A 20,206-nucleotide genomic window follows, 5' to 3' on the forward strand; every position below is an offset into this window, starting at 1 on the left:
AGTAAGGGACATGCTAAGGTGCGGTTTTCTGTTTTTGCGGGTAGCTCTAGATGCACAGAAAATACACAGATGGGCAATTTTTGAGATGGCTCGTTGGAGCACAAGCACTATGTGGAAACATCTGCATGTTACATCAGCTTGGGCATTTACCGCAAAGGCTGGCGTTGGCATCGTTTTCTGCCCTGTCCCTAACACATAGCTGTAGTACTTTTCAGGGCCTGTGAGTCATTCTGTTTTCATTGTATGGCTTTTTGGTTTGGTTTGGTTTTTTGCAGGTGTCCGGAACCCATTTCGGACCCACTGAGACCCAGTCTCTTTGTGAGCGGTGTCAACCTGCGCCTTTTTGCAAACAAGCTTCTAGGAGACTGAAGTACACCGAGGTGTGCTTCTGGCCCAGGGTCGCAGGCACGCCTGCTTGATTTAGGGCTCTGGGGCAGGCCCATCTCCAATTAGGAATTGATGGAGTTGATGCCCTGACGACAGTGACGTTTAACGAGGGCTTTCTTTCCACTACAAAATAGTAAGGGAGGGGCGAGAGGGATCGGGTTGCAGGCGGTGCTGCAGGGGGGGAGCCCCAGAGCGCGCAGGGCCGGACCTGGGCGGGCTGAGGGCCCCCTCCGGGCAGGCGTGAGCCCGGGCCAGCCGCGCACGCGCACGCACTCGCGCACGCCGGCCCCTCATTTGGGCGCCGGGTGTCGGCGGCGCGCGCGGGGGCAAATGGAGTGGGTGCTCGCGGAAGCGTTGCTGTCGCAGAGCCGGGACCCCCGGGTCCTGCTCGGAGCGCTGTGCCGCGGGGAGGCGTCCGCGGAGCGCGTGGAGACGCTGTGCTTTCTGCTGCAGCGACTCGAAGACGAGGAGGCGCGCGGCGGCGGCGGCAGGGGCGCGGGCGCGCTCCCGGAGGCGGCGCGCGAGGTCGCCGCGGGGTACCTGGTGCCGCTGCTGCGGGGCCTGCGCGGGCGCCCCGCGGGCGGCTCGGACCCCGGCCCGCCGGCCCGCCACCGCCGGCGCGTGCTGAGGGCGGCGGGCGCCGCCTTGCGTTCGTGCGCCCGCCTCGCCGGGGGCTCGCAGCTGGCGGCCGCCCTGGCCGAGGAGGCGCTGCGCGACCTGCTCGCCGGGGGGCCCGCGCCCGGCGCCGAGGCGGCCGTGGAGGTGCTGGCGGCCGTCGGGCCCTGCCTGCGGCCCCGCGAGGACGGGCCGCTGCTGGAGCGGGTGGCGCAGGCGGCCCTCGCCCTGGCGCTGGCCGCCGACGGGGACGGGGGCGAGGCCGGGCCCGCGGAGGACGCGGCGGCGCTGGCGGCCGGGCGGCTGCTGCCGGCGCTGGGCCAGTGCGGCGGGGCGGCGCTGCGGGCCGTGTGGGACGGGCTGGGCGCGGCCGGGGCGCCCCCGGGGCCGGGCCGCGTCGGGCCGCAGCTGCTGGTGCTGAGCGCCCTGGCCGAGAGGCTGCTGCCCGAGCCCGGCGCCGACCGCGACCCGCGCACGCGCGAGGAGGGCCCGGACGCGCGGCGCTGCTGGCGCTTCTGGAGGACGGTGCAGGCGGGGCTGGCCCAGGCCCAGGACGCCCTGACGCGCAAGCGAGCGCGCTACCTGCTGCAGAGGGCGGTGGAAGTGTCGGCGGAGCTGGGGGCCCGCTGCGCCTGCGGCCCCCAGGAAGGAAACGGTACTTGCCTCTTTGCCCCCGGCCCCACCCCGCTTGGCCTTCCGCTGGGGAGGCCCCCCGCTTCTGAAACCCAGCTCTCCGCCCTCGGTGCCTGATGTGCCTTCCCTTGACCTTAAAGCCCGGACACCTTGGGAGCCTCACCTCGAGAGGATGTGCTCCAAGTGTCACCAATCACTGCAGCTGAGAACAGTCAGCGTTTCTTAACCTTTCTGACCCAGAGCGGGGCGGAACCCTGCGTCCGTGGAATAATTAGGAACAGGACTGAGCCCATTCAGGATTTTCCAGACCACATTTGCGCGATCTCGTGGTAGGTCCATCCTAACAGAAAGGAAGGGTTCGCTTCCATCAGACTGAAAGAAAAATTATTTCCCTGTCCTGACCAGTGCATTGAGGTTTGAGTGTTAGAATTCTGAACCCGAAATCGTCACACTCTTTGAAAGTTTCTCTTGGCAATTCTCTGGGAGTTACTGAAGTTTGTTAAATGTGTAGTCCTTAAGTCGACCTTTTGAGGGTATTTTTGCTGTTGATTTTAAGTAATTTTTTTTTTTTAACCTTTTGAGCCTGGGCTTCCTATACAAGAGTAGTTGAAATAACCAGGACTCCCTTCTATTTGGTACTTACTGTTAATTGGTTTGTTCACTGAAATGTGTGGACATGCCCTTCCGTCATCTTTTTGAGCTCTCCAAGACCGAAAATAGATTGATTCAACATTGTCTCAGTAGACAGAAAATTTCTACTTTGTCAGCTATAGCTGCCTATTACTGGTAAAGGATTTTTGTTTGGTTGAAGTTGTGAGTAGATTTTCCTGTTTGTCTAAAACATTAGACAGTAAATATTTTGACAGTCTTGGTGATCATCTAATTAGAGTTTTCACTGGAGAGGACTTTTTAAAAAAAATATTTTATTTGTTTTTGAGAGAGAGCTCAAGGAGGGGCAGGGCAGAGAGAGAGGGAGACAGGAACTGAAGCAGGATCCGAAGCAGGCTCTGTGCTGACAGCGAGCTCAATGTGGGGCTCAAAGTCACAAATGGTGAGATCGTAACCTGAGCTAAATCAGATGCTCAACCAACTGAGCCACTCAGATGCCCCTGGAGAAGACTTTAAAAATACCAAAACTAAAGCCATTTATTTTAAAGAATCATTCTGCAGAGGTTTTTGTTTTTTTTTTTTAAACGTTTATTTATTTTTGAGACAGAGGATGAACAGGGGAGGGGCAGAGAGAGAGGGAGACACAGAATCCGAAACAGGCTCCAGGCTCTGAGCGGTCAGCACAGAGCCCGACTCGGGGCTCGAACTCATGGACCGTGAGATCATGACCTGAGCCGAAGTCGGCCGCTTAACCGACCAAGCCACCCAGGCGCCCCACTGCAGAGTTTTAAAGATAAGCAATAGTTTTTCTGTGCTCTCCCACTTCTAGTTTCCATTTCAGAAAACGTCTTGTACCCTTTTAATGGATTATTTTGGTACTTACCTCTGTGTCTTCCGATGATCTGGGTAAAGCAACATCCATTGTCATAGTTACCCTTTGGTTAAATGTGAATTCAACATTATAAAGGTATGACTGAAATTACTGTTCACAGGTGATCTATGTAGTAAGCTACGGTTTTTTTTTTCCTTCTTGCAAGTTTTTCCTGGAATTATGTCATTTAAAAATCTGGTTCTCTCTGTATCAGTAATTCAGCCTCAGATTTTTAGCTAGTTGTCTCAGTTTTTCTTGTACAAAATTTTCCTGGTTTTTCTCTTAGATTTCTTTGACACTTTTTTTTTTTTTTTAATGTTTATTCATTTTTGAGAGAGCCAGAGACAGCGTGAGCAGGGCAGGGGTAGAGAGTGAGAGAGGGAGACAGCAACCAAAGCAGGCTCCAGGCTCTGAGCCATCAGCACAGAGCCCGATACTAGGCTTGAAGCAACGAACTGCAAGACCACGCTTAACCGACTGAGCCCCCCAGGCGCCCCTTGGATTTCTTGATCATTTCTGGATCATTTCTGTTAGATGCCTGTAGAAGGTCAGCCTGGTGCCCAGTTGCCATTCTTAATCTGCCTTCACCTGAGTCCTGTCTTGGAACTCTTGTTTCCTGGGGTTCTCACCTTCCCCTTTTTTGACTTACTTGTTTTGATGTACAGCATTTTCCAGAGATCGAAATTTTTTTTTAAACTTTTTTTTTTTTCTCAACGTTTATTTATTTTTGGGACAGAGAGAGACAGAGCATGAACGGGGGAGGGGCAGAGAGAGAGGGAGACACAGAATCGGAAACAGGCTCCAGGCTCTGAGCCATCAGCCCAGAGCCCGACGCGGGGCTCGAACTCACTGACCGCGAGATCGTGACCTGGCTGAAGTCGGACGCTTAACCGACTGCGCCACCCAGGCGCCCCAAGAGATCGAAATTTTTAAGAGCATATCTGATGAATCCATCAAAGAGCCCGTTGTGTCTGATATGTTTTTATTTCCATCATTTCTATCTGACACTTCCGTTCACTGAGAATCCCCATCTGTTCGTACATGCTCTCTGCCTTCTCCACTAGGTCCTTTAACATCTTCAGCATACTCATCCTAGTCATGTGTGTATGCATGGGCCATTTCTAAGTTTGGTTTGGGTTTTTGTTTTATTTCTTGGCGGTGGGGTCACTCTCTTCAGTAGAGACTGAAGCAAATATTTATGCATAGAGAAGGCCGCTCTTCTGTTAGGCCATTAGTGCTGGGGGTTGAGTCACACTAGTGTGTATTTGGATCTTGTTGTTGCTGTGGTTGTGGATTATTGCTGGCTTATGTTCAGTGGGAAGTCGGGAGTACCCAGGGGTTCGGTCAGTGTACTTGTTTTTCTGAGGCCCTTGATGCTAACACCACAGCTGGGGTCCTTCCTTCAGGGGTAGACCGCTGATGTTTGTCCCTCGGTGCAAGGCTGGAGGTGGAGGGTGAAGGGGATGGGACTTTTCATATCTTCTGCGCCAGCCTCTTCTTAGGCCCCATGTGCCTGAACTTCAGGGTTCCAGCTTTCTATGCCATCTCTGCCCCCACCCCCGTGGCCAATAACCTCTGTCTCCTACCCTTTTTAGTCTGTGTGCTGCCGAAGCTAGCACATCTCTGCCTCCCGCTTAGCGGAGGGTTTAGAGTTCCCTTACCCTGTCCTTTGGTGGCTTCGTTCTGCTTGTATCTGCGGGAGGTCTTGGCTGCTGGTTTCCTGCCCTCTCCCAGCAGCGGACCTGCTGCCAGTCCCAGTGCAGGACTCTGGGCATGAGACGGTCTCCTCCTGTCGGTGCAGGTTTCTGTCCATCCTTCAGGGCGGCCAGCTTTTGCCTGGTATCAGGACTGCGGCAGGCATGGGGACGTGCGAGGCTTTCCCCCAGGGGCGGACAGGTGTGGCCTCTGGTGTGAGGGGGGGTCCAGGGTGCAGACAGGCTTAAGCAGCTGACCACCATCTTGTACCCTTGGAGGGCTAGGATGGGCTTCTCCAGTTAGTCTTGCTGCCCCTTCGAACCTGGGTGGGGCCTGCATGCTTGTGCTGCAAAGTCTCTTGCCTTTCCCAGTCTTTCTCAGAACAGCTGGAGGAGGCCTAAGGGAACTGAGCTGGTGAATGGTTGTGGATTCCCTTTGCGGTTCTCCAGGTGCTAGGCTGTTAAACTAGCCCACACCTGGCCTTGAGAAACTCCCCAAACGTTCGTTGTTTCTTTGCCTCTCTATTTTTCAAGTTCCTTTATTTATTTTGAGAGAGAGAGAGAGAGAGAGAGAGAGAGAGAGAGAGAGAGAGAGAGAGAATCCTAAGCAGGCTCCGTGATGTCAGCGCAGAGTGGACGTGGGGCTTGATCCCACAAGCAGCGAGATCATGTCCTGAGCCGAACTCAAGAGTTGGATCCTTAACTGACTGAGCCACTCAGGTGCCCCTCGTTGTTTTTTTTAAACTACTTTTTGGTGACCACCTCTTCCTGCACTTGGCCAGAGGTGGGTCAGTTTTGCGTGTCCTGTCTGTTCTTGGAGAGACTTTCTGCCCTTTAGAGTCCAGATCACCGGGTTGCTCGACAGCCTTAGGTTTCAGGAGTTCAAGATTTTGTGTGTTGTCCAGCTTTTCCCTTTGTCAGTGTGGCAGGAATGTTCTTCTGTGGCTTTCTATATCCTAAAGTGAAAGCTAAGACCAAGCATGTCTAAATCCTTTGTTTTCCCATCACATTTGATTTATGGTTTGACCGGGGGTAGGATTCTAGCCTGGAAAACGTTTCCATTCAAAATTTTGAAGGCATTGATCTATTGTCTTCGAAGCTGGAGCTTTCGTTGTTGCTCTTGTGCAGTCTGAAACCATCCTGAATCATGTTTATTTATATGTGCTGTGTTTCTTCTCCGCGGAAGTAGGGACTGTGCCCCCATCATTCTGAAATTTCAGTTTGGGCTTGGGTCAGTTTTCATCCCTGTGCTGGCCACTGGTGGACCTAGTCAATCTGGAAATCATGTTCTTTAGTTCTGAGAACTTCTGAATTACTTTATTTCCTTCCTTCCTTCCTTTCTTATTTCTGTCCTCATGGTGGATATTGAAGCTCCTGGACTGGTTAGCAAAGCATCTTCTCTCCTGTTTCCTATGATTTTGTCTCTTTGTTCTATTTCTTGGGTGACTCTCTCAGCATTATTTCCGGTCCTTTCTCTGCGCTTCTTGTTTTTTGCTATCAAATTTTCTCACGCGATCTTTCTTGTTCTTACAATGCGCCCTTATTAATCGTATCCTTTTCTCACGGCAGCCTGAGGTTTATCTTGTTCCCCCTAGTTGTGTTTTCTCCAAATCTCCTCTGTTTGGCCTTGATCTTTAATGTGCACGTTCCCGCAGACATCTGGTGATCCTTAGATACCTGTTTCTATTTAAGAATAAGGAGCCAAAAACCAAGTTTAAGTCTCTAAGCACATGAGCAGAGCCTGCATGAACTTCAGTGCAAGGTGACCTCCCATGACAGGTCTTTCCTCTTGGGCTGGCCAGATTCCACGGAGACCTTCTAGTCTGCTGCTGCATAGTGAAGTCCTGGTCAGCATTCTGGGACCTGAGGGGCTCATGTGGTAGAAGGGGCAGGTAGAGGGGGATCTCAGCACCCGGGGGGCTTCCATGGTCACTTAATTCCCGGCTTCATACGGCACTCGTTCCTGACCTCAGCAGAGTCCAATGCCTCTCCCTCCAGAGACCCACAGTTTTACCTTCTCCGGAGAATCACTTCCAGGCTTTTTCTGGCTCAGAGCACAGGAAGGGGCACCAAGGCTCTGTTACTGAAACACACCGAACACATCCTCTTTTAGTTTATCCTCGGTTTTTGCTTCTACTTACAGAGTTCGCTTTTGCCAGCAATTCCTTAGGTCTGGGGAAATTTTTAAAGTAGAAATCAGTTTTTTTCTTGGCTTTCCCCGTGGGTACTTAATACTCACTTTTCTTGAGTCTGCTTAGTTTTTCTCTAATTTTTCAAGCTAAGCTTCACTGCTGTTGTCTGCTTCCCTGTTTTCTCCACCCTTCTGGGCTTTTGCCTCTGAAAAATCTTTGGCTGTTACAGCGAGGTTCTTAGGGAGAGAAAGCAGGGTTTATGACTCTTACCCAGAACTCCAAAACAGTAATCTTATTTAAAAGCAAAGGAAAGAAAAAAAAAAAACAAAAAAAAACACAACTCCTTTTGAGATTCTTGTTAGCCCGAGCTTCCTCTCTGGGCTTTGATACAGTGGTACCCTGCATTATTAGAGGATACGGTATCTGGTAACAGTGGCATGATTTTAAAAATGACTGTCATTAAGAAACCTAAGAAATACGCAAAAGGAGGAACTAATTTTCCTTTTTAAACCACATCAGGCCCGAGTCTGTTTTGGTGGTCTGAGAAGAAAAAGGATGAACTTCTCAAGTTTTGGGAAAACTATATTTTAATTATGGAAACTCTAGAAGGAAATCAGGTGGGTGTTTTCATATTTTAACAAACCCTGTGTAGATGCAGTTTTAATTTTTTTTTTTTCAAATGTTTTGTAAAAGCAGTGCAAAAAAGACGAATTTGGATAAAGCAAAATGGGATACAAGTGCCCTTTGTTCTCTGGCATAAATGCAATTTAAAACTGTTAACTCAGGAAATCAAAGCGTATTTTTAATCGACTTAAATTGTGACTCGGAGACTTTTAGCCTTGTTTATTCTTCCCTTGACATTTCCTTCTAAAGTGTTAGTTTTTACTTTCTCAGTGTTCTGAATAATCTCCAAAGAAATACACACTTAGGAAAATGTTACTTAAGGTGATTCTGAGATGAATTGTTGTTAAATAAATAATTGCCCTTTAATTTTGTAGGCCGGTCTCCCTTCCTTTCTTCCTTCCTTCCTTCTTTCTTGTTTTAGTTCTTAGATCTGTGTGTACCTAGTCATGCAAGTGGAAACTTGAAAAGTCATTTTCAGTTAACTTTGAGTTAGTTTTTGTAGAATCATGAACTTTTTAAGGTGAGAGGAATCTCTCAGAGAGGGAGAGATTGTGCATGTGTGTGGGAGGGGCAGAGAGAGAGAGAGAAAATCCCAAACTGGCTCCGGGCTATCGGCATGGAGCCCCACGGGCCAGTCCTGAACTGTGAGATCATGACCTGAGCCAAGATCAAGAGTTGGATACTTAACTGACTGAGCCACCCAGGCACCACTAAATTTCTAAATTCGGGGCATCTGGGTGGATCAGTTGTTTGAGCATCCAATTTTGGCTCAGGGCATCATCTCCTGGTTTGTGAGTTCGAGCCCCGCCTCAGGCTCGCTGCTCTTCGTGTGGAGCCTGCTTTGATTCAGATCCTCTGTCTCCCCCTCTCTCTGCTCCTCTTGCATTTGCTCGCACTTTCTCTCCCTCTCAAAAAAGAAATAAACGTTAAAAAAAAAAAAGCGTTTCCAAATTCAAATAAACTTTTATGGTTTTCCTTAATCAGTATATACATAAGATCCCTATAGTTTGTTTAGAAACTCTGATTTACCTACCGTAGTCTAAGTAGTTGAACACTGAACTCTGAACTGGCCCTACTTCTAAATGTATGGCCTTGAACAACTTGAGCGACTAGAGAGAATATTTTTTCCCTGTTTTGTAATCTGTTGGTATTACCAGCTCTGCCTGTTTCCCAGCACAGCTGAGGATTACATGACGTGGTTTATGATTCTCACTGTACAAACGTGACGGTCCTGTTCCTCTATCCTAGGCTGTCTGTGGTCGTTAGCTTTGCCGCACTCGGTCTCCTACACCAGAATTCATATGATTTAACAACTGGAAGAATCTGGCACCTTCTGCATAGTTTTTCTATGGGGAAAAAAAACAGAAGGGCTCCTGTTCTATAAACGGATGAAAAGCAGATTCATTTTCTTTTTTCAAGTTCACCTCGAAGTTTTCGAAGGTGAATTTTTATTTCACATAGTGTTTTGTTTTTGTTTTCAGATCCATGTTATAAAGCCAGTTTTACCAAAGCTCAACAGTCTGTTTGAATATGCGGTGTCCGAGGAAAATGGTAATGATTACTTTTATTTTGATTCTTGTGACTTAGAGTTTCTTTTTTCCTCCTCGTGTGTACACCTGCCTCTTACTCATTACAGAGAGTTGGGGAAAACTTTTAAAAGTGTAAGGAGGATGATGTGAATCTGCTGCCACCAAGAGAACGGCTGTTAACGTTCCAGACCCACGCCTCTGGACTGATTGGTCATAACGTTTGTCTCACTTAGGCTTGCGTCCAGATGCGTTTACCTGTATCCATAAATAGTTTTTGAGAACATAATTTTAAATGACTGCAGAGTTTTCTGTGAGTCGGAGGTATGGTTAACTCTGTAAACTTTTGGTGACGGCACACTTCAACCCTCACGGAAGGAGGAGAATAGCGTGTAAAATGAACCCCCTCGCCCAGCTTCGGACAGTGATCAACACGTGGCCAACCGGTGCCTCGTATCCTCTCTCAACCCGTCCTGCTGTTTCCCCACCAGGGACTGCGAAGCCACCCCAAGACAGCGTATCATGTTGTCTATGATTATTTCAGCGTATATCCTTAAAAGATAAGGGCTCTTCAGTAATGTTTTGATGTCGGTGTGGTCTACGTTTTTAATAATAGCTCCTTGGTATTCTATATTTTAACTGCTCTCCGTTCTTATTCTCCAGATCCATTTCATTGTTTGTTGGTTCCTTTTTGGGGGGTTCAGTTACTACTCTGTCACTTGGACTTCTTAGGAAGATTCCAAGACAGAATTTGGAAAACGGTTTTTTAAGCCCTTCCCTAGTACTGTATTTTGAGAGCCTTTCCGGAGACATAGAAGGAAGCGGAGCTTCCTGAAATTATTTTATGAAATGAAGTTTGAGTCAACAAAACCGCTAAATGCAGGCTGACAGTGGTTAGTATGCATATGAATGATAAACTGTTACATTATCATGTTTACCCGTGAGAATTAACCTAGGTAAATGGGTTTTAGTGCCTTCTCTAGATAATTACAACTTTAATAGTTTGACCCCTTAGGAGTTGAGCTTTTATTCAGCCAAGCGCTGTAGTTGTTTTTGGATACACTGGGATTTTTCACAGAGCGAAAGAATCTGTAGTCACCTGGGGCTAGAATTTAATTGAATCCTGTTGTGACTTCCCTTATGCATTTACTATTAAAATGATTCTCTTATTACCATGTTTTGCCCACAGCTCTTGGCAAGCCAAATCAAATAGCAGTGACAGATTTTGAAAAATTACCATTGCCAAAGCATTGAACAAGCATCTTGGCGTAAATTACAAATAATGGACCAATTTATTTCTAGAATGCCATGAGTTAAAAATGCTGAATAATTTTTTTCCTAGAAGAATTAAAGAATATTTCAAAAGAGTTTTAAAAAAAATCTCTAAGGTACATATTTATTCCATTTTTTGTGTGTGTTTTTGCCCTCACTCATTTATATATTTAACAGAAATTCCTTAGTGTCCAGTATATGCTAAGTGCTAGGAAAAAAGCGGTGAGACAGATGTACTATTTTTGATTTAACTTTTGTCTCTTTTCCGTGAAAAAAAAGTCGCGTGATAAGTTCTGTAAAGGTACCAAACAAAGGACTGAAATGGAGTATATAGTGAGCGGGGCAGGGAAGGCCTACCTGAGAAAGGACGTCCAACTTCAGAGTAGAGGCGACACTGTGTACAGAGGTCCTGAGATGGGAACAGGAGAGAGCAGCAGAGAGAGAGAGAGAGAGAGAGAGAGAGAGAGAGAGAGAGAGTCCTAAGCAGGCTGCACACTCAGCACAGAGCCCGACACGGGCCTCGATCTCACGAACTGAGAGATAATGACCTGAGCCCAAATCAAGAGTCGACTGAGTCACCCAGGTGCCCCGTTAAGATTTTATTCCACGTATGAGAAGCCACTCAAGGGTTTTAAGTGGAGGAGGGACAGTTTCAGGTTTCTGTGTGAAAAATGGACTGAAGTAGGGTGACAGGGATTGTTTGAAATGGCCCCAAATCTAAAGTCCCAACCCTGTGCGCCGTAGAGGTGGTAAAGTTGCCTGTGGTCTCTCTAAGTGAAACTGTCTGATCATGGAACACTGAAGACTGAAGTCCTTTTGGTCACTCGGTGAGCACCCTTGGATATGATTTAAAAACTCAGTGCTGTAGTGTCCTAATGAAGTTAACGTATCTGTGTGTAAATGTGTTTATTTATGAATCTATAGTCTGTGTGGCACGACACAGTGTGAGAATCAGCTGTCAACAACATCGGGTGTTTATTTCCACAGGAAATTGGCTCTTTCACCCATCCTGGCATATGTGTATTTATAAAAGAATGTTTGAAAGCGAAAATAAAATCCTGACCAAAGAAGGTGTTCTCCATTTTTTGGAGCTATATGAGACAAAGGTTCTTCCGTTTTCGCCAGAATTTTCTGAGGTACTGACAGCTTCTCCCCACCACCCCGCCACCCCCCCCGCCCCCGTTCCCTTTGTCAAGAGATGAGAGGAAAAGGCATTTGTTGCATCTTAAGTGATCTTCAAAAAAATCTGTATATTGGGGCTCTCACATAGGAAGTAACACTTTATAGATTTGCATAACGATGCTGCTTCCACAGTTCTGAATCCCTGAATTAGTGTTAGCTATTGTATTAAGCAGAGATCGCCTTTTGAGCTGTATTTATTAGCGTCTATACGTCCATTGATCAGAAATCACACAAAGCGGAGACTGGGAATTATAGCCGTGATTTAAGTCTTACGGTGCCGGTGAGTCACGTGATCACTGGGTGCACAGTGATTTACCCCTTATTTAGAGACACCCTAGTAAACTTTCCTAACTGAGGACGTGCTGTCATGTTTTGAGATGTCTCATTTTCCACATTCTCCTGTCCTCCCTGCGCTTCCTAGACTCTTGCTTTTTTGGCCCTATGTCGGGTAATATTTTTGAAAATACAATTTTCCCCCCATTTTATTTTCCAGGCATAGGAGCCTGCATTTTCTCTTGAGTATCTTTTTTGTTTTTTTCCTCTGTAACTGTGCTTATTTTCCATCGTGTATTTCTTCTTGGGGTTTGTTTCTTCCTTCCTGGCCCTATATGAACGCTCTTCCTAAGTTTTTATCAGGTGGGAAAATTCTGTATTTGTTGTGGCAATGGACTTAAGGGACCCTCCAAGGTTAGCATGGAATTAGCCTACAGGGTAAGAGATGAGCTTTGCATAGACCAGCTCGTCTGCATTGCTACTGGGATATGCAGTTAGGGCAAAGCTGACTTTTCAAAGTTGCAGCTGTAGCTTAACATTAATTACTTTTTTCTTTTTTCTTTTTTTTTAGTTTATTATTGGACCATTAATGGATGCACTTTCAGAGAGCTCTCTATATAGCAGGTAAACAGGCAGTATGTAACCCAGCAGCAATGTAGGAATATGTACTTGATGTATAAATTTAACATGTTTGTGAAATAGGACCAGGCAGTTTAATGCATTTGCATCTTATGTGTTGCTGAAGAGACATGAAACTTTTTCTTGTTACAACGTCCCTCTGTGTTTGTGGTTCTTCTTGCTCTCTTTCTATTAGCGTATCAAGTGTTCCTTCTTTTTCTCTTACTTCTTACCTTGAACCCTTCCACTCTTGGGCTTCTGGAAAGTATAGGTCACAGAGTTTATTTACTTTCTTCCCCTTGCTCTGTTTTCTGCTCTTTTGCAAATTATAGTGACTTTGGCTAACCAGCAGCTCTGTCTGCTGGGCGGACTTACCCATCTGTGTCCTTTTCAGGGTCGGTCTGTCAGTCTGTCTGTCCATTTGCCTCTCCGTCCACGTGAAAAGCCAGGAGTTCACAGCAGCACCTCCGATGCCAATCTGATACCACAGGGCTCACTAACCTTGCTGTTTCCAAATCTGACAGCGGCTGCCATTGTCTAGAATATATCACTTCCTGCCCCCTCTCCACTTTGAAAAGTCAGACAGCGAAAAGTTTGTCATTGTGCGATGGCCTCAATTTTTCAGCGTTATCTGTACTCTTGAATTATACCTTCAGAATTTCCCCTTGCTTTTGAACTTACGTTGTCTTTCCAACATCGATGAAGTAAATTTATACTTGCAGGTCTTCTGTTCGGTGTACCTCTAAACAGAAAAACAAACACACACCCACTGCCAGTCTCTTTGAGATGTTTAAGTTAGTTTGTGCTGCTGTTAATATTTAATCCTATTTAATAAATATTGAAAGAACATAGCAATGCTTGATTTGCCAATTAGTTTTCAGATAACTCATTACTATTGAATAGTTCTGTGAAGCAATTAGACAGCTGGAGAGCAGTAAAACCTACTTGGTGCCTCTAAAGGAGCCGGCAGACACATTTATTATGAAATGCCTTCAGTTTTCGCCCACTCTAATGTGTTCAATTAACAGATAATGTCCCTGGCGGAAGCATATGGCAGAAAAAAACCACGACTTTAGTAGACGCGAATAGTTAAATGCTCTTGCAGAAATAATTAATTACCCATATATGTTTTTCTGGGAATGTTATTTCTTTTATTTAATACTTAAAGATTTGAAATCATTGGATTATACGTTGGAAACAATGAAGTATAATTGAAAATGATCATTTTTAGACTTTTTAAAAACTGACGCTGTTTAGCAAGAGTCCTATATGCGTGTCAGGGAAATTATCGCAAAAAGGAAATTTGCGGCTACTTAGTATGTTACGTTATTAACCCATGTCCGTTTTCCTAGAAGACCTTGATGTTTCTGTAATCAGAAGGAGCTTCAAAATTTCACTGAAAAATAAAATACAGGTTCAGAAAAAGATGTTTGTTGTTGAAAGACTTTTGAGCCATAGTTCATCTAGTTTCAGTATCCTTATTTGTAAATTTTAAATATTTGTTTCTTTCCCTCATTTGTCTATAGGTCCCCAGGCCAGCTGATAGGAAGTGGTTCTCCATTGGGACTGAAATTACAGAAGTTTTTAGTCACTTATATTTCTCTTCTTCCAGAAGAAATAAAGAGTATGTGTTGGCAAAGAGTTTTTTAATTTATTAGCTTTAAGACTTAAACAGATTTTTTAGTATATTGGTGATAAGCACTATCCTATAACTATTATAATCAATATTATCAAAGTAATTTCCTTGTTTTGGAATTTACCTATTTTGTCAGAATTATACAGGTGTTTATTGTAATTGAGTGCACACTTTTGCCTTTATATATAATACGTAATTACTAGTATTGGCATGAGTAAAGTGGAAGTAATTAAAAAAATTTTTTTTGTTTATATTTGAGAGAGGGAGAGAGAGCAAGCACGAGTGGGGGAGGGGCAGACAGAGGGGGAAACAATCCGAAGCAGGCTCCAGGCTGTCAGCACAGAACTCGACACAGGTCCCAAACCTATGAACCTGTGAGATCATGAACTGAGCCAAAGTTGGACGCTTAACCGACTGAGCCACCCCAGGCGCCCCAACATAGAAGTAATTTTAGAATGGGTGCTGCAGTTGGCTGTCTTTTCTAGTTTTCTCTATTCGTTTTCTAAAAACGAATAGTAAATTGTAAATAGTAAAATTGTTTGAAGAAAGTGAAGCCTGGGTTTAGGAAAAAGTTGTAAACAGAATATCCATTGTGGCAAAACTGCCCGTCTATAGATATGAACTTAAAAGGTCACAGAAACATACAGTTGTTTTATGTAAGACCTTATATCTTAGAAATACCCGTTCACATTGGGGGTTTATTTTCCTTTCTGAGGAGTTAAGTTGATAAGCAAAAGAACAAAACCAGTGTTCTTTTGTTTGCTGAGCAGAAAGACTTAACTCTACTTCCTGGGTCCTTTTCACTTGTGGCTTTGTGGCTTGTAAAGTGAACCTGGGTATGAAATATATGCATGTTTCCTTTTGTATTTCATCTGCAAGTATAGCGAAACAAGTGACCGATGGTAATATCTACTTAAAAGTCAGGAGAAAAGGGAAAAGATGATCTGTATATCTCAACTTCAGATTTATGGAAAATTGATTACTTTGATTGCTTTTGTAAAAAATCCGCTCCTGGAGAAGGTAACTCTCAGACGCTCTGTAGTTTGCCCGAAGTCAGCCATACGGAGATTACTGTGCCGACCACATTGGCACATCCCAGATCAGCGCCGAGCGAGGGAGGGGGTGGGGGTCAGCGCCCCCGGGGTTTCAGTGCCTGCTGTCTGTGGCCATAGCCAGCATGCAGAGGATACCTGTAAGCATGTCGAATGAATGTGAAATGGAAGCGTGGCCATCGCCGTCTTCTGTGCTGTGAGTGAGGTGTTAGGCAAAAGGGGGAACTTAATTAGTCCCACAAGAGGGCAAGTAAAGTGTTTACTCAGGTTTTACTTGGTAGTTTTTTAGTCAACAATTTCCAGTGAGTATCTTAAATGTATCTAGTTTTGTGCTAGATACTTTGGAAAATACAAAATGCATGATATTTTATAAATAAGTAGTATAAAGTATTATTTTATAAGTAAAACATGAAACACAAGTTCCTTTCAGCAGCTTCCAAGGATTTCTTAAGTCATTCTGTAGGGATGATCAGAGGAAACATTTACGCTAATTGCATGACTTAAGGGTCCTTTAAGAAATCACATATTAGCAGAGAAGGCAGGACAGAGCACCTGATGTTTGTATCTCAAAATAGAAAAATAAACAGTGATTAGATCCATTCTTTTTTTTTTTTTGAAAGCTATGAAATGTCTTTTTTTTTAAATTTTTTTCTAATGTTTATTTGTTTTTAAGAGGCAGACTGTGAGCAGAGGAGGGGCAGAGAGAGAGGGAGACACAGAATCCAAAGCAGGCTCCAGACCTTGAGCTGTCAGCACAGAGCCTGATGTGGGGCTCGAACCCACAAACTGGGATGATGACCTGAGCCGAAGTCAGATGCTTAACTGACTGAGCCACCCAGGCGCCCTGATTAGACCCATTCTTACCCTGTTTTTCTTTAATATCTCCAAGAGAAGAATGGCTTTTAACAGTAAAAAGTTGATATTTTACCTTAAGCTTTTTTTTTTTTTTTTTTTTTTTTTTACTATAGCTGCATGGTTATCAGAATCTTTACAATAGAGTAGAATACTTATAGGAATGCAATTTGAAATGACATTGATTTTTTCCAACAGGTTTGTTGAGCTAAAATTCACATACCATAAAACCCTTTTAAAGTGTTCAATTCATTTGTTTTTTATTACATTCACAAAGTTGTACAATCATTACTTCTAATTCCAGAATATTTTCATCATCCCCCGAAAGAAACTCTATGCCCATCATCAATCAGTTTCCACTAATCTCCTTTCAGTTCCTGTCAGCCACTAATCTCCTTTCTCTACAGGTTTGCCGACTCTAGACATTTCATATACATGGAATCATACAGTATGTGGCCTTTTATTTTATGTCTGGCTTCTTTCATTTAGCATAATGTTTTTAGATTAATCCATGATGGGTCATCCAATAATGACCCATGTATCAATATTTCATTCTTTTTTGTGACTGAATAATACTGTACTGTATAGATATCTCACATTTTATTTATCCTTTTATCAGTTGGTAGACATCTGGATTGGTTCCACTTTTGTTTTTTAAGTTTACTTATTTATTTTTGAGAAGGTGAGTGAGCACAAGCAGGGCAGGGGCACAGAGAGAGGGAGAAAGAGAATCCCAGGCAGGCTCCACGCTGTCAGCACAGAGGCCCCACTCAGTATCGAACTCATGAACCCTGAGATCATGACCTGAGCCGAGATCAAGAGTCAGATGCTTAACGAACTAAGCCACCCGGGTGCCCTGGTTCCACTTTTGAATATTATGAATAACTCTCCTGTGCATATTCACATACACATTCTTGTATGAACGTATGCCTTCAGTTCTTTTGCGTATATGCCCAGGAGAGGAATTGTTGGCTCCTCTGGTAATTCTCCGTTTAACTCATGGAAGAGCTACCCAACTTTTCCATACTGGCTGCACCGTTGTGCACTCCCACCAGCAGTGTGGGAGGGTTCCGATTTCCCTGTGTCTGTGTCAGCACTTGTTACTGTTTATCCTTTTGATTGTAGCCCTCCTCGTGGGTGTGAAGTTCTGTCTCATGGTTTTTGATGTGCATTTTCATACCTAATGACTGCTGACGTTGAGAAACTTTCCAGGTGCTTATTGGCAACGGTAATATTTTACAACTTTTTCTTTCAGGCAGTTTCCTATTAAAGTGTATTCAGAAGATGTCAAGTAGACATTGGTGTGCCATTCCCATTTTGTTTCTGTCAAAGGCTTTGGCAAACGTCCCACGATGTAAGGCCCTGGGTATCGAAGCTCTTCTTGCTCTCAGGTAATTTACTTCCTGCTCACATACGTTTGTGTGTTCACACGTGGTTATCTGCCATAACTTTCCGTCAGTAAATTTCGTTTTCCCCTCTGCTTTCATCTATCGTGAGTGGTTTTGGTTAATACTGGCCTTGGGACTTCTGAGCCCTTAATTTTTATATTAAGTAGTAAAAAAAAAAATCTGTGTATGTGGTTGAGCTTACTTTGTTTTTATGAATTACTGATGTAAGTTTGTGCCATGATACATGCTATTGGATTTTGATGATTTTGAAACAAGGCCAGTAAGGTTCTCTTAAATTACATTGATAATGTAGGAAACTAGAACTAAAATACCAGACGGCAATATTGATTGTAAAGTATTTCAAAAACCGTAAACTCCTTATTTGAAAAGTGTCATTTATAGTCTTTGAAAGAGGTATGTTTCATAGTAAATTGAGTTCTAGTAGAGACCTCATGGAAAATAATAGCCTTGAAGTTGCACTGACAGTGACTTTCTGCCATGGGAATCGTAGATACTAGAAATCAGCTTGTCAGTATTTACGAGTTATCAGAATTGTCTTTGAGAACATGGAAATGCATTGTTTTTGTTTTTTGACGTCAGGGATGTTCTTCAGTGTACTATGATCACCCATCAGATTCTATTGAGAGGGGCGGCTCAGTGCTACCTTCTTCAGACAGCCATGAATTTGGTAGACGTGGTAAGTTTGTCTTCTTTACTCATGATACTTCAATTTACAAGTCTTTCTCCATGAGCAGGTGTGCAGAAAAGTGTCAACATAGGCCTGTGGTGCTGTCATTAGAAAGCCCTGCTCATAAGGTCAGCCTGGCCCTTGCTCGTGGCTGGGAACTTGGATTTCAGGTTTCCCCCTATCCTCACTGGTAAGAGCGATGTACTGTGCCTCAGGTGTTTACACACACAGTCGTCTATACTGAACACCTCCTCCTTCTCGGAGTCTGGGACTTTGGTAGGTGCTCTGGAGAGATGGCTGTGTGATCAGCTCCCAGTAAAAACCCGGGTCCATAAGTCTCTTCCCTGGTAGACAACACTTCGCATGTTGTTACAGCTTGTTGCTGGAGGGATTAAACCTGTTTTGGGTGATTACACTGGGGGGAGAGGGGTTTCCTCTTCACATCTTCCTGTAAATCCACCTTCAAGGAATGTAGGGTATCTTTGTTTTTTACAGAGCCACACCACTACGATTGCTAAAAATAGGGGTTAGCAAACTTTTCCCGTGAAGGGCCAGAAAAAGTCCCATTTTTTAAGGTTCTGTGTGTATCTGTTACAACTTAAAAGCAGCCATAGACAGTTTATAAATAAAGGGACTCTGTACCACTAAAACTTTATTTACAAAACGGCTGCGAGTGGTTTTGCTGACTCCTGGCCTAGAGCAAGGTATCTTAATTCAAGATGTACAGTCTTAAGAGAATGAAAAGACTTAGGTGGTTTTCATGAGGCAGGGTGTCATTTCATAAAGCAGGGCTTAGAAAAGGAAGCATCACTTTTCGACTTAAGTAATTTCTTAGAGAATGTTTTTGTTTTGCTTTTAGACTGTGACCATCTTGTCTTTAAGGTAGTAGCCTTGACTGTAAGGAAAATAGGTGTATAAAATAATCATTGACTTTATATAATGATGTAACGTTTGTAGTCAGTATCTTCATTTCTAAGGTTGAGTATTTTCTTTTTAAAAAAATAGCTTTCTTTTGATTTAGCTAGTAATAGTCTACTTTAAATAGTATGCTTTGCTTTTACAGTGATTTCATTTTATTTGCTTAAAAATTTTTAAATGAGTGATTTTTTTTTTAACTGCCCTGACACCTTCTCCCCGACCCCCCCGCCATCTTACAGGAGAAGGTGTCACTCTCTGATATTTCAACTTTTCTCATGTGTCTGAGACAAGAGGAGTCCTTAGGACGAGGAACCTCATTGTGGACAGAGGTGAGATTGAAAATAATTTAATGATAAGGTCTTTGAAATGTTATAAAAATTTTATTCTAATTCACTAGTCTCTTATGTAACATACAGTGATGGCTTTGTTATCTACCAATAGAGGTTTTCTTTTTCTTTTTTTTAACGTTTTTTTTGAGAGAGAGAGAGTCCGAGTGGGGCAGGGTAGAGAGAGAGGAAGACACAGAATCTGAAGCAGGTTCCAGGCTCTGAGCTATCAGCACAGAGCCTGACGCGGGGCCCGAACCCACGGACTGTGAGATCATGACCTGAGCTGAAGTCGGTTGCTTAATTGACTGAGCCACCCAGGCGCCCCTACCAACAGAGCTTTTAAAATATTGGATATTTGCTTTGAATGGACCTAACAGTGCAGCTAGGATTCTTATGGGGAGACAGGAGAATGTTGGGGATAGAGACAGACTTACTTAGAAGAGAAGGTAGGGCTCGTGGGCAGATCTTGAGTCCGGATGAGATGTATTAGGAGTCACGATAACTCAAAAACAGGAACACAGACCTCCTCTTTTGCTTTTTGTTCTGTTCGTTAATGGCAGTTCCATCTACCCATTTGCCCAAGTCTCGCATTTTGGTAATTCCTGATTCTTCCTGACTATACATCGAACCCACCATGAAATCCTCAGTGCCTTTCCTTTTCTGCCACCCTTGCTCTTGTGGAGACCCTTAACTAGTACTGCCTCACCCGCGACAGCCTTGGCAGCCTCGGGGTGCCACTGTGGCCTCACGGTGCTCCTTTTGTCCGTGCGGTCTTCATTGGTCTGCTTCCTCCTCTTTGTTTTGTCTGAAACCATGGGACTCCATCCACACTACTCACGTCAGCTCATATGATGGGTCTAGCTGGTTGAATTCTAATCTTATACAGTTTTACAGTTTTTGAGGACAG

At 44.5% G+C, this 20,206-nt stretch overlaps 1 protein-coding gene across 8 annotated transcripts in view; it reads left to right on the plus strand.

Annotated features, from left to right (window-relative positions):
* The first annotated feature begins 663 nt into the window (after positions 1-663).
* TARBP1 (TAR (HIV-1) RNA binding protein 1) overlaps positions 664-20,206 on the plus strand; it is an 88,809-nt gene continuing 69,266 nt past the window's right edge. For 2 of the 8 annotated variants that reach the window (XM_045039926.1, XM_045039928.1), the window contains exons 1-9: positions 671-1,657; positions 7,461-7,558; positions 9,047-9,116; positions 11,351-11,499; positions 12,390-12,442; positions 13,963-14,060; positions 17,232-17,367; positions 17,965-18,061; positions 19,210-19,299. In XM_045039926.1, the coding sequence (XP_044895861.1) occupies positions 718-1,657; positions 7,461-7,558; positions 9,047-9,116; positions 11,351-11,499; positions 12,390-12,442; positions 13,963-14,060; positions 17,232-17,367; positions 17,965-18,061; positions 19,210-19,299 (1,731 nt within the window). In that variant the 5' untranslated portion in view covers positions 671-717. Of the gene's footprint in view, positions 1,658-1,758; positions 1,965-7,460; positions 7,559-9,046; positions 9,117-11,350; positions 11,500-12,389; positions 12,443-13,962; positions 14,061-17,231; positions 17,368-17,964; positions 18,062-19,209; positions 19,300-20,206 lie in introns of those variants that run through there. The other 6 variants (XR_006586895.1, XR_006586894.1, XM_045039927.1 and 3 more) reach the window with 6 other exon arrangements.

This window comes from Felis catus, chromosome D2, assembly GCF_018350175.1.
Source record: "Felis catus isolate Fca126 chromosome D2, F.catus_Fca126_mat1.0, whole genome shotgun sequence".
In the NCBI taxonomy this organism is placed as follows: domain Eukaryota; kingdom Metazoa; phylum Chordata; class Mammalia; order Carnivora; family Felidae; genus Felis; species Felis catus.